Here is a 12766-nt window from a genome sequence, read left to right as displayed (position 1 = left end):
AGAGCAGTAGAATGAGTTTCATTATTATTTTCAACATCTGCTTCTGCTGTCATTTGCTCGGGAGCATTATTAAAACTAATTTAACAATATAGACTAACATTTAAAACATTGCAATACCAATTACTGCTGCACTGTGGTCCTTACATAGAGTCTTTTAATATGTCAACAAACTTGGGAACATGCCTGTCAAGATGTTTCTAGTTGATAAATTATTGATAGACTGAACGATATTATGTGAATATTTAGTTGGTGCCTTCTGTAAATCATCTCAAAAATGTTTAGTAATAAAAATAAACAGAACACATTTTAATTTGTAGGGGGAAAATAAAGCTATATTATTATATACTATAAAATTTTCATTTTTAAATGTTAATTGTCATATTTATTAGCATTTATTTTCTTAGCATTTTGCCATCGGTCAACCTGTGATGCATGTTATTCTCCATTGCACCGCAGCTTGTCTACTAACAGAACACAAACTGAAATTTGTATTATTTTGACAAAAAAAAAAAAAAAATCTTGATCTTAGCCAGTGATCTTGTTTGCATGGTTATTATTTTAGTTTAAAAAGTTTAGAGTTTGGAGAAAAGCAGTTTTGATCCTCTGTGTTGCTACTGTTACATGGCCTCCCAGCAGGCACATAACGTCATAATATTAACATCGTTAATATTAGGTTAGATTAGGTTAGTCATGACGGCAGATGACCATAATTCATTGTCTAGCTAATGTTATTTTGATGTCCAACAACAACATCAAATAATGTGGATATTTGGTTGATTTTAGGTTACATAAGAAAGCGGTCAAAATCCAACATCGAGTCAACATCTTAAACCTACATCATACTGACGTCAAATACTTATATTTAGTCAGGTATGCTAACCAAAATCCAACATCTGAAAGATGTCATATTGGTAATGTCCACACAACATCATTAGACGTTGATATTTAGTTGATTTTAGGTTGGACATTGACTTCGGTCTTACATTGGGTTCTGACGTCAACCCGATTTTTGTTTCCAAACAAAATGAAATGTCCCCTTGAAAATGTTGATGTCATGTGCCTGTCAGGCTGATTAACAATAAAATTCACTTTGATTTTTAAAATATATTAATGTTGATCTTTATTTATCATTATTATATGAATGAGTGAGAGAGAGAGAGACCCTCCCTTTATATTTTAGCTGTACAAATTAGCTTGTCGTATCTCTATTTAATGTAATGTTGTGTTAAAACACTGGTTTGTGGTACAAGTAGTTGCACAGCTCAGTCGTTTATTAATTTTACAAAAAAAAAAAAAAAAAAAACATACTTCTACATTGCAAAATAAGTTAGATATCACGGTAACACTTTATTTTGATGGTCTATTTGAGTATTAGGCTATCTGCTTAATATATGTTGATACTGCTGCTAAACAGACATTTAACTGACTATAAGAGACTTTGCGGGTACTGTACATGTCAACATACACTAACCTTAACCCTAACCCTAACCCCAACCCTCTACTTATAATCTAATGAGAATTAGTTGGCATGTAAATGCAATGCAACTTAATTTTAACAAACGGACCATCTGTAGAGTGAGGTCGGAAATGGGAAGATTGTTTATTGTTATTGCTGTGAAGATTATAAGTTATTGTGTGATTAATGAATAATGAAATGAGAGTGACAGTTTAACTAATTGCACATTTTGATTGACTATGGAATAAAAGGGTGGAGTTAGAGAATTGTGTCACACACTGAGGAAGTCTTTGTGCCGAAACATCTGTTTGTCTGTTATCACCCGTAAAATGTAAGAAAAAGTGTAAATAAAAACAGTACGAAGTAATTGAGTGCGAATCATTACCTTCTTTTGAATAATAGTAACGATCAGATTAACGCACCAAACCAAAGAAGTAGCTAAAAAAAAAAACGCAAGCGCGCAGGACAAACTTCAGTAACTCAACAAACGGACCATCAACATAAATTGACATTGGAGCATTGTGAACAAAAAATGAAAATTTATATCAATTGCTCACCTTTGACTCGTTCCAAACCAGTTTTATTTTACTCTATTGATCTAAAAAGGAGATATTTTGAAGAATGTTGAAAACCTGTATTAAACCTGTAGTATTAAAAACACTTACCAAGGGAATGGTTGCATGTTTCCAACATTCTTCAAGGATATTTTTTGGGTGAAATATCCCTTTAATTTCTGGGTGAACTAACTAGCTGTAATTTATTAATTAGATTTGCGGGCCACGCAGTGGCACAGTAGGTAGTGCTGTTACCTCACAGCAAGAAGGTGAGCCTCGGCTGGGTCAGTTGGCATTTCTGTGTGGAGTTTGCATGCTCTCAGTGCATTCACGTGAGTTTCCTCCTGGTGCTCCAGTCCCCCCACAGTCCAACGACATGCAGCACAGGTGAACCCAGAGATGGATTGTGGCTGGAAGGGCATCTGCTGGGTTAAAATGTGCTGGACAAATTGGCAGTTTGTTCTGCTGGCGACCCCGGATTAATAAAGGGACTAAGCCGAAAAGAAAATGAATGAATGAATGAATGATGAATTAGATTCTGTTTTTGAAGTCATTTTTGAATCAGTTGAAATGATATAGGCAGTGTGGTGGCACAGTGGGTAATGAGGTCTCACAGAAAGAAGGTTGCTGGTTCGAGCCTCGGCTGGGTCAGTTGGCATTTCTGTATGGAGTTTGCATTTTCTTCCCGTGTTCGTGGAAAAAAAAATGAATGAATGAATAAATAAATGAAATGCTGTAAAATGCAGACTCATCATTAACCTAACATGTCCTAATATCAGATCAGCCAGACTAACCTGAGGACTAGAACTACCTGAATTGACTATACATCCATCAGAAAATGAAGAAATGCTCTGTATAACCAGCTTAAATACAGATGCACAGTGCATTCACATGCACTTCTGGCATTTCAAACAGCTGATTCAGGCGTCTGTATTGCAGGGGTGGACTGATGCTGTGCAGTCCTAAAAAACGAAAGCAGATCATGGTCAACTACTGCATTCGTCCTCCTCAAGCATTCAACACAGACCCAAACGATTAAGAAACAGGCTGTTCAAATTACATTCAGGAACAATTTAGCCCATGCGTTCATGTGATTTGCATAATATCTTTAGTGTATTGGGGGTTAAAACAACAAGCGCAAAATCCTAACCATTTCCAGTAAATTCTCCCATGTACTGTATCTTTTATGAAGTCTCATTTCTAAATGTTTGAGCACATAATGAACTCCACGCTGATTAGTCTTGCTGTGTTCTGTTAGGAACAGAGGAGGATCGACTGGGGGAGGCAAGAACACGTTTACAAGACAGTGTTTCCAGGAAGAAGAAAAAAAGAGGGAGAACACTTTACCTCAACGCTGAGGTGTGTATTTTATGACTTCATTTGGTGTGGGACAGGCTTCACTTGCGAGCCATATCCTGCCTCCCATCATGATGAATTGTGCTATACGGCAGGCCAAGATTAATGCAATTCACCGAACAGCTTTTCTGGTGACCCTGTTATCAATACCAAGGACTCGCTCCAAATTATTCAACATCTTCGCTCGCATTAGTTTTGTGGCCAAGGCTGTCAAGAATGAGAGACTGCAAATTCTCAGCGCTAACTACAGAGGTGTTGTAAATAAAGGTCTGAGGACATATTGGAGAAGGAACTGCCTTCCTCTGCACCCCCCTCCTTCCCCCACCCGTCCCGAACGCTGCACTGCTGCATTCAATCTATGTAGGTCTGTACTGCAGCTAAATTTACATTCCATGTGCTGTGACTGTCACAGGCTCCTGCCTCCATTCAGGTTTATTGGCGTCAGATTCTCTGCTGAACATGCCGCTGCGCAAATATACTTCATTTGGAAACTTTTTTTTTTACTTGATGTCAATCTGTCAGCGTGTTCCCTATTCCCCGAATGCACATTCTGGAAATACTGCCTGAGTCGGCCACATTCAGAATCCGCTCACCCATTCTTCCTAAAAGAGTGTGGTGTGAATTCACTAGTCAGGCTACTTTCGGCTAAGACTAATAAGGCCAAGGGGACATACCTACTTCATAACATTTCTGCAACATGGTAAAAATACATATTAATGATGCTTAAAATAGACAGCTGGTCTGTTTTGTTATAGTTCGTTATACTGGTTTAAAGACTGAGTATCTATACAGTATCTCAGTTTGAGGTTAAAATACTTTCAGTTGTCCGAAAAAAAACTTTACCATAAGATTATATTAGTTAATGTCAGTTAATGTATAGTTGGAGTCAGAATTATTCGCCCTCCTGAATTATTAGGCCTCCTGTTTATTTTTTCTCCCAATTTCTGTTTAATGCAGAGAAGATTTTTAAAGACATTTTTTAACATAATTGTTTCAATAACTAATATCTAATTTATTTTAATGTTGCCATGATAACAGTACATAATATTTCATTTAACTTTTTTTTTTTTCAAGATACTAGTATTCAGTTCAAAGTGCAATTTAAAGGCTTAACTAAAAGTGTGTATGGCTGTTTCCCAGTGATGGATTGCATCTTGAAGGGCATCCGCTGTGTAAAACATATGCCAGATAAGTTGCCGGTTCTTTTCGCTGTGGCGACCCCAGATTAATAAAGGGACTAAGTCGAAAAGAAAATGCATGAATGAATTTATTACTGTATTATACAGATTAATTAATGTGATTTTAATGATTAGTACTGTAATTATGCATATTATTATTGTAGTTATACAGATTAAGGGATGTGATTATAAGATTTTTACTGTAATTATACCAATTAATTAATGTAATTATAATTATTATTACTGTAGGAATTATACTGATTAATTAATGTGATTATAATGATTATTACTGTAATTATACAGAATAATTAATGTGATTAAAAAAATTAATACTGTAACTCATTCATTTATTTATTTATTTCCTTGTCGGCTTAGTCCCTTATTAATCCGGGGTCCCCACAGCAGAATTAACCACCAATTTATCCAGCAAGTTTTTACGCAGCCGATGTCCTTAGAGGCGCAACACACACACACACACACACACACACACACACACACACACACACACACACACACACACACACACACACACACACACACACACACACACACAACGCCAACTGAGCCAAGGTTCGAACCAGTGACCCAGCGATCTTCTTGCTGTGAGGTGACAGCACTACCTACTGCGCCACTGCCTCGCCAATACTGTAACTATAAAGAATAATTAATGTGATTATAATTATTATTACTGTTATTTTACAGATTAATTAATGTGATTATAAAGATTATTACTGTAATTATACCAATTAATTATTGTGATTATAATGATTATTACTGTAATTATGCAGATTATTATTGTAATTATACAGGTTAAGTAATGTGATCATACAGATTATTACTGTAATTATACAGAATAATTCATGTGATAACACAGATTAGTTCATGTAAAAATGCAGGTTATTACTGTAATTATACAGATTAAGTAATGTGATTATAAAGATTATTACTGTAATTATACAGATTAGTTAAAGTGATTAACAAGATTTTTACTGTAATTATACAGATTAGTTAATGTGATTAGAAGGATTATTAATGTAATTATGCAGGTTTCCACTGTAATTATACACAACAATTAATGTGATTATATGGATTAATTCATGTAATTTTGCACAAAATCTATGAATATTCCATAAATTTTCCACTTATAATGTTACTTTAAAAGTGAAAGTTAAGGAATGATTCAAAAAAGCTTAAGGACAAACAATTGCTGTTGTCATAAAAAAATATAATGTTGTCATGTAAATATAACTATAAACTATATAGTTTATAATATATAGTAATAGTTAAAAAAATAATAATATGTAGGTTAAACTCCAAAACAATTTGCTGTTACACATCTATTTTTTAATTTTATTTATTTACAAATAACACATTTGTTTATCATTTAACATCAAAAACAAGGTTAGCATCATGTGAGGGTGCCTGGACAACAAGGACTGAGGTTCAAGGTTCAGGATCTAATAGCAATTTATTAAAATAATCATCTTGCAATCAAATGTGGAAACAGGTAAAACTGGTGTATACAAGCATTTAACAATAACACATTTTTCCATAAACAGTTAGAGTGGGAATAACAGCTATTTAGAGCCATTTATACACTATGCATTGCACAAAACTTAACTCATAATAAAATGAAAACATACAACAATATAATAAAAACTGCTTTTATTCTAGCCGAAATAAAACAAATAAGACTTTCTTCAGAAGAAAAAATATTATCAGAAATACTGTGAAAAAATCTCTTGCTTACTTTGCTCTGTTTAACCAGATGACTTAGTCTGTTGCAACTGATCTATGGCTTACATTGTGTGTCCAAAATGAAATGTTCATTGGCTTATCTCGATTTCTGCTCTGGTGGTTTCTTCAGCACTTGTATACACAACGATACAAACAGTAACAATAGAGTCAGTTTACCATATTAATTTGTGCCTAAGTCCTTATCTTTTGAAGAGCATGCAAAGTGGATTTGCATAAGTTTTCTTGAATTAATAATGAATAGTTTTAGGCAGGTTAGGCAATTTGCATTTACAAACAGCTACATTACACAATACATAAACGTTATATCTGAAAAACAAAGAAACAAAACATAATATCCCTCTACAAAATACTCCATTAATCTTGCTTTATTGATCTTTTTTTATTTAATTAAATTTTTTACAATGTATGACAAATGAACCAATATGACAACTTTAGAAAATACTTTAATTGGCCTTTAATTCTGAAGCTATTAACTGATATACACAGCAACAAAGAATCAAATTTAAGATTTAAAAAGATTCACCCAAAACTGAAACTTCTGTCATGGTTTACTCATCCCTTATTTGTTACAAACCTGTTTGGGTTTCTTTCTTCAGTTGAACACATAACAAGATATTTTAAAGAAAGCTGAAAAGCAGAAACCCCTGACTTTCTACAATATTTGTTTTTTTTCTACAACGTAAGTAACATTTTACAGAATTTCTCTTTAAAATAAATGCTTTCATGATCAACAGAATAAAGAAATTCATAAAGGTTTAAAACCACTTGAAGGTGGGTAAATATAGTGTCTAAATAGTTTTTTTTTGGTTGATATATCGCTTATGTGACATTTTTTGAGTCCAATTGCAAAATAACTGAAGTCCAACAAATACAGTAGGCAACAAAATACTTTAAATTATGCCAGGAGGCAGCTGAATGCTTGATTCTTATTGGTTAATCAATGTTTTAAGGCATGCAGTTATATTCAGGAAAACACACAGCTAAATTCTTGACTGCATTACATTTCCACATCACTATGCTGAACGATTTCAGTTATTTTACAGCCTACAGCAAACCAAAATCAATCCAAAGCAAAATGTTTTGAAGGCTCTGGATGATATATGTAAGAAAGCAACTCTACACACCAGAGTAGTTTAAGGACACAATCCTGACAAATGTTTTAAAATACATCTGTTTCTTTATTTGTAGAAACCATGGTAAAAGCAGAATAATTGACCATAGTCCATTTGAACTATTTGAAAGGTATAAACAATCCTCTATGCTTCACACGTGGTCACATCAGCAAATTAGGTTTGCATTGTTTTTCTAATAATTTAATGAATAAGATTTTTAAATGTTTTAAAATAAGCTTATTCTGCTAGCCAAGGCAGCATTTATTTAATCAAAAATACAGTACAAATTGTAAAATTGTGAAATGTTTTTGAATTATAAAATAACTGTCCAAAAGTAGTTTATCTTTTGATTTAATAAATCATTCAGTGATTTTAATGATGGATCTGCATCTTCATTACTCCAGTTTTTAGAGTCACATGATCCTTCAGAAATCACTCTAATTACTAAGACAAATAGCACCATGCTCACGGCAACCCAAGTTTGATTCCCAGCTATATAACACCCTAATATGAACTATTATTATTATTGGTAGTGATAAAAGTAATAATGTTTTTGGGAAATAATTTAATTTGACAAAGTAAGAAAGCAGTTATTTAAAATCAATAAATATGTAACAATTTAACACTTTTTACATTTGATAAATGCCACCTTGGTGAACAGAATACTTTCTTAAAAACAAAACAAAACATGGAAAACAAAAAAACTGACCCCAAACTTTTGACCAGTAGTGTATATCCTGACAATATATTACAACATGTGGAATGATATGGTAACAACACATTTGACTAAAATACTGTATTTGTGCAGCTTAGTGAATATTTTTGGTCCATCACATAACCCTTTTTGTTATTATTTTATAAAGTTTTTTTTATTGCAAAGATACATAATTTACAACATCAGTGGACATTTGGCACTTTTACAGCTTTTCCAGTTTAAAATTTCACAATCAGGAATAAAGGAGGAAACACAAATTTCTTCATGATAGTAACAAAACATCATACCCCATTATCTTACTTCCTTCATACCTGTAAGGTAAAGAGGGCACTGGCAAAGGAGTGTGATTAAAATGTAAGGTTTATTATACAGAGAATGGCCAGGCACAAGAGCAAACAAATATATATGGGCAATCCAGAATCGTGGTCAATACACAGATGAATGGTCAAAAGGCAGTCAGCATACAATGTAAACAAACAAACAAACAAACAAACAAACAAGGCGAGGGTCAAAACCAGCAAGTCAAGGAAAACGCGTCACATTATTCACAAAAACAGTATAACAGGACTCAACCAAGCGGTGTGTGTGTGTGTGTGTGTGTGTGTGTGTGTGTGTTTGTGTGTGTGTGTGTGTGTGTGTGTGTGTTGTGTTTAAAGTCCATCTAATCCGTCCTTGAGCAGCTCCTAGCTGCGAGAGTGTAATCAGTCGTGATCTGGAACAGGTGTGTGTGTGTGTGGTGCATGACTGGAACTTGTAGTCCATATACCAGCGGATTTGTAGTCCTATTGCAATCTCTGTAAACTAGTGATTTGCCAGGATTAGATCACTGGTAACTGTGACAATGCCAAAAGTATTTACAGAAGAAAGAGGTTTTTACTGTAAAAATAAATCAGAAATGTCTATAGCAAAAAGAAATTAGGTTGAATGGGAGTAATGCAAATTTAGACTAGAAGACAACAAAGTGTGGTTTATTTATAAACTAATTTTGAGAAGATCACGTGCTTATGATTGAACACAGCTGGCACTGCACCAATTAGATGATTACTGACACACTATAAATTACCAAAGCTTTCTACTCCAGTCATCTCCGTCTTGAAGAATCCCCCCTTCCACCCCTACTCCTCCCCTTCTCTGATAGGGCATACATATACACAGAGATGACATCAAATATATAGCAACAACAAAAACAAGAAGACTGTAGAACACTTAAATCAAACCTTTCTAACCCCTTCTAAGCATCATCTCTCCCATCTCCCAGCCCTCCCTATTTCTTGGGGCCTTCAATGAGTTTGCAAAGATAAAACAAGTTGAATAAAAATAAACCAACTGTTTTTTTAAATAAATAAATAAATAAATAAATAAATAAATAAATAAATAAATAAATAAATAAATAAATTTTCCAGTGTTGGGTTGCAGCCGTAAGGGCATTCACTGCATAAAACATAGGCTGGATAAGTTGCCACTAATTATTAAAGGGACTAAGCCAACAAGAAAATGATGGAATTATAAATAAATAAATAAATAAATAAATAAATAAATAAATAAATAAATAAATATAATTTTATAAATGATACAATACAATACAAATAAATAAATATTTATGAATATAAAATATATATTTTTATAAATAAAAATATAATAGATGGGTAAATATAGAAGAAGAAGATGTAAAGTAAATACTAAAAGTCTGTATTTCTTCCTTTTGAAATTATAGTCAGCAGGTCCTGAAATGTTCTCATTGACAGTCAGTATGGGACTCCATGTTTTGTTAAAAGAGTTTATTGATCTTTTAAAACAATGTCTCAGTTTATCAAAATAGATGCAATGCAGAACCTCTGTAATCCAGTGTTCTGATGATGGAGAGGACACGTGTTTCCATTTTAGAAGAATTGTGTGACTGGCGAGCAAGGTGGTAAAGGCAATGACGCAGCCTGTTGATGTTTGTGGTTGGAAGGTAACCAAAAAGTTTAGTCAGAGGGTCAGGCGTGATGATTGAAGAAGAATCTTTAAAATATTAGATCAATAGTTAAACAGGACCAAAACATGTGCAAGCAATTGGGCCGGTGAATGATTACGTATGTTACAGGCATCACTTCTGTCTGGAAATATTTGAGATAGTTTGGCATTGTGATCCCTTTTTAATGTATAATTTTAGCCTGCAACATCCTGCAACATTTAGCACTCCGAACTAGTTTGCGAGCTGGGTAATTGTGACATGCAAATTGTATTCAACACATTTTCATGCATATTTGTACTGTTACGCTATTTGCATAATTCCTTTAGTGTATCTAATGTTTAAACAATACAGACAGTGCATGCAAATAAGCGACAACTCATTTTTAGACAAGTCATTTTGTGAATAATCTGGCAAATTACACAAAATACATTCAGGCATTTTTTTGTTTAGCACACTTGTTTAACAGTGAGTGAAATTAATTATTTTTAAAGCAAACAAGTCAAGGATTGTCCTTTGCTAAATGTAGATTTGTAAGAATAGAGTATAAGCCATGGTGTTTTTTAATGAAACAGACTGAAAAAAAAGACTTTAACTTTTTCTATTCTGTTGTTGTTTGTGAACAAAGAATAGCCCTTGGAAAACTCAACCTTGGTAAGAGCTGTTCTTTTGTTTCCGCTGCTTTGAAACCTGTAGTAACCAATGAAAATACTTCATGAATACTGATCAAGCAAGCCTCTCAGAAACAGAAGACCGTGGGCAACGTTTAGGTAAAACATACTTTAATCCTCCTGCCTAGGGTTCTGAAAACTGCACACAGACATGGAGATTGTTTGTTCATTTCTGGAATGTTTCAAACGGTTGTGTTACACAGCATGAATGCGTACCGGCTTCAGTAGTTTTTGGTCACGCTTTGAACATTACTTTGCCAGTTTAAGGCTGTCTGAACATAATACAGCAGATGTTCATGGACGTCTGTTTGCTGAAGTGAAGGAATGCCTGTCTAAGGACATACTGTGAGCATGGAAACATATGAAGCCTCAAGTCAAACAGGCCAAACAGCATTGCGAATTATTTGCTTCAAAAATGGAGTCATATCAGCGGTTGCTGGTTGTTTTTCAGCAAAAAATAAATAAATAAATAAATGCTCTAACTTCCAAAATAATATAGGGTAATTACCATCAGGGTAAATGTGTTCAGCGCAACCCACTTCATGGAGCAGACAGTGCCTTATGTTAACAACCAATCAATATGGTCCAATGTTTAAATTAAAAACAATTGATTTCAATAAATGTATGCGTTAACATGACAGTATGGTTAATAACTCACTTGATTTATTTTTTGCATTAACCTTGCTACTGTAAATCTGATCTTTATTTAAAATGTAACTTTTTTTGTAGCACTATTCTAGTCAAGGTAGTTGACATTATAGAATTGTTTTATAGAAGTATTTTTGTAGAATTGTTAAAGTCACAAAAATAACAATTTTATTTCCCCAAAACTTGCATCATGGTGAAGTTGTTTTTATATTCACACATTCAGACTTTCTCCTTAATAATATAATTTCAGAAAAGAATTGTTTGCAAATTCTAAATAGCAACATTCAGTGGTGTACAGTAACAAATAACAAAGACTCAAATGTAATTGAGTAGTTTTTCTCAGGAATTGTTATTTACTAAGTAGTTTTATAAATGTGTACTTTTATCTTCATTTGAGTTCATTTTTAGTGCAGTATCCCCTACTTTTACTCCACTATTTTCCTTCAACCTGGAGTCACTACTTTATTTCTTTCTTGTCTATTGTGATTGACTAAAGTTGAGAAATCAGTCTTGCAATTCCTGTCCAATTAAATCGCACATAGAAAGTAAATTGCATCATACTGAACAACCTCAATTTGTGGTCAGCAGAAGAAAAAAAAATCAATCAACAACTAGAGGGTGAGTAAATGAATACACCCAAACAACAGTGAAACACCCACACACTACGACCAATTTAGTTTACTAAATTTACCAATACTGCATGTGTTTGGACCGTGAGGAACATGCAAACTTCACACAGCAATGCCAACTGACCCAGTTCCAGGACATGATGGGTTCACCTCTGCTGTTAAATGAGTGTATGGGTGTTTCACCAATTTTTGGGAGTATTCATCATTTACACCAATGTTTTTTTTTTTTTCAGCTGACCACAAATGATAACTTAAAGGACAAAGCAAATCAAAAATTTGATCGTCCCCACTGACTTCAACAGAAGTAAACAATGCTACGGAATTTCACTGTGGGCCAAAAATTGTTTAGTTACCTACTCCTCCATGTACCAAATGATGTTCGCTCCAACATTAAAACAGGAATTTGAAATTTGCACATGTATGCTGGACCAAATAACAACAAAAATCATGTACTTATCCAGTTTAGCAATAGAGAAAAGATAACTGGAAGGCTGCAAGTGGTCCTCTCCAGGGATACCTTAAACAGATAGAGAGAAAAGAAAACTATGAAAATGTGCACTTTTAGCTCCAGGAATAGTCTTTTATGTGAGTTCTTAAGGTGCATCACATTTTCAAATTTGGTGGGCAAATAAGGTCCATTTTACATGGTCAATTGTGCACTGATGTTCATCAGTATGCTTAATTCTCATGCTCAGAAACTTGCAAAAGAGTCAATCTCCTGATCACAGATTTTAC

General features: G+C 33.8%; 1 protein-coding gene across 3 annotated transcripts in view; it reads right to left on the bottom strand.

Annotated features, from left to right (window-relative positions):
- Positions 1–12766, bottom strand: part of LOC147833963 (uncharacterized) — a 278169-nt gene that overhangs the window by 12954 nt on the left and 252449 nt on the right. For 2 of the 3 annotated variants that reach the window (XR_015507502.1, XM_087281515.1), the window contains one exon: positions 12485–12548. Coding sequence is in view for 2 of the 3 variants with exons in the window: in XM_087281515.1 (XP_087137641.1) it covers positions 12485–12548 (64 nt within the window). In the remaining variant the exon portion in view is untranslated. Of the gene's footprint in view, positions 1–9886; positions 10134–12484; positions 12549–12766 lie in introns of those variants that run through there. The other variant, XM_087281514.1, reaches the window with a different exon arrangement.

The sequence above is a fragment of the Danio rerio genome, chromosome 14 (assembly GCF_052040795.2).
Source record: "Danio rerio strain M-AB ecotype USA chromosome 14, GRCz13ab, whole genome shotgun sequence".
Taxonomy (NCBI): Eukaryota; Metazoa; Chordata; class Actinopteri; order Cypriniformes; family Danionidae; genus Danio; species Danio rerio.
This window is presented reverse-complemented; position numbering and strand designations above follow the sequence as displayed.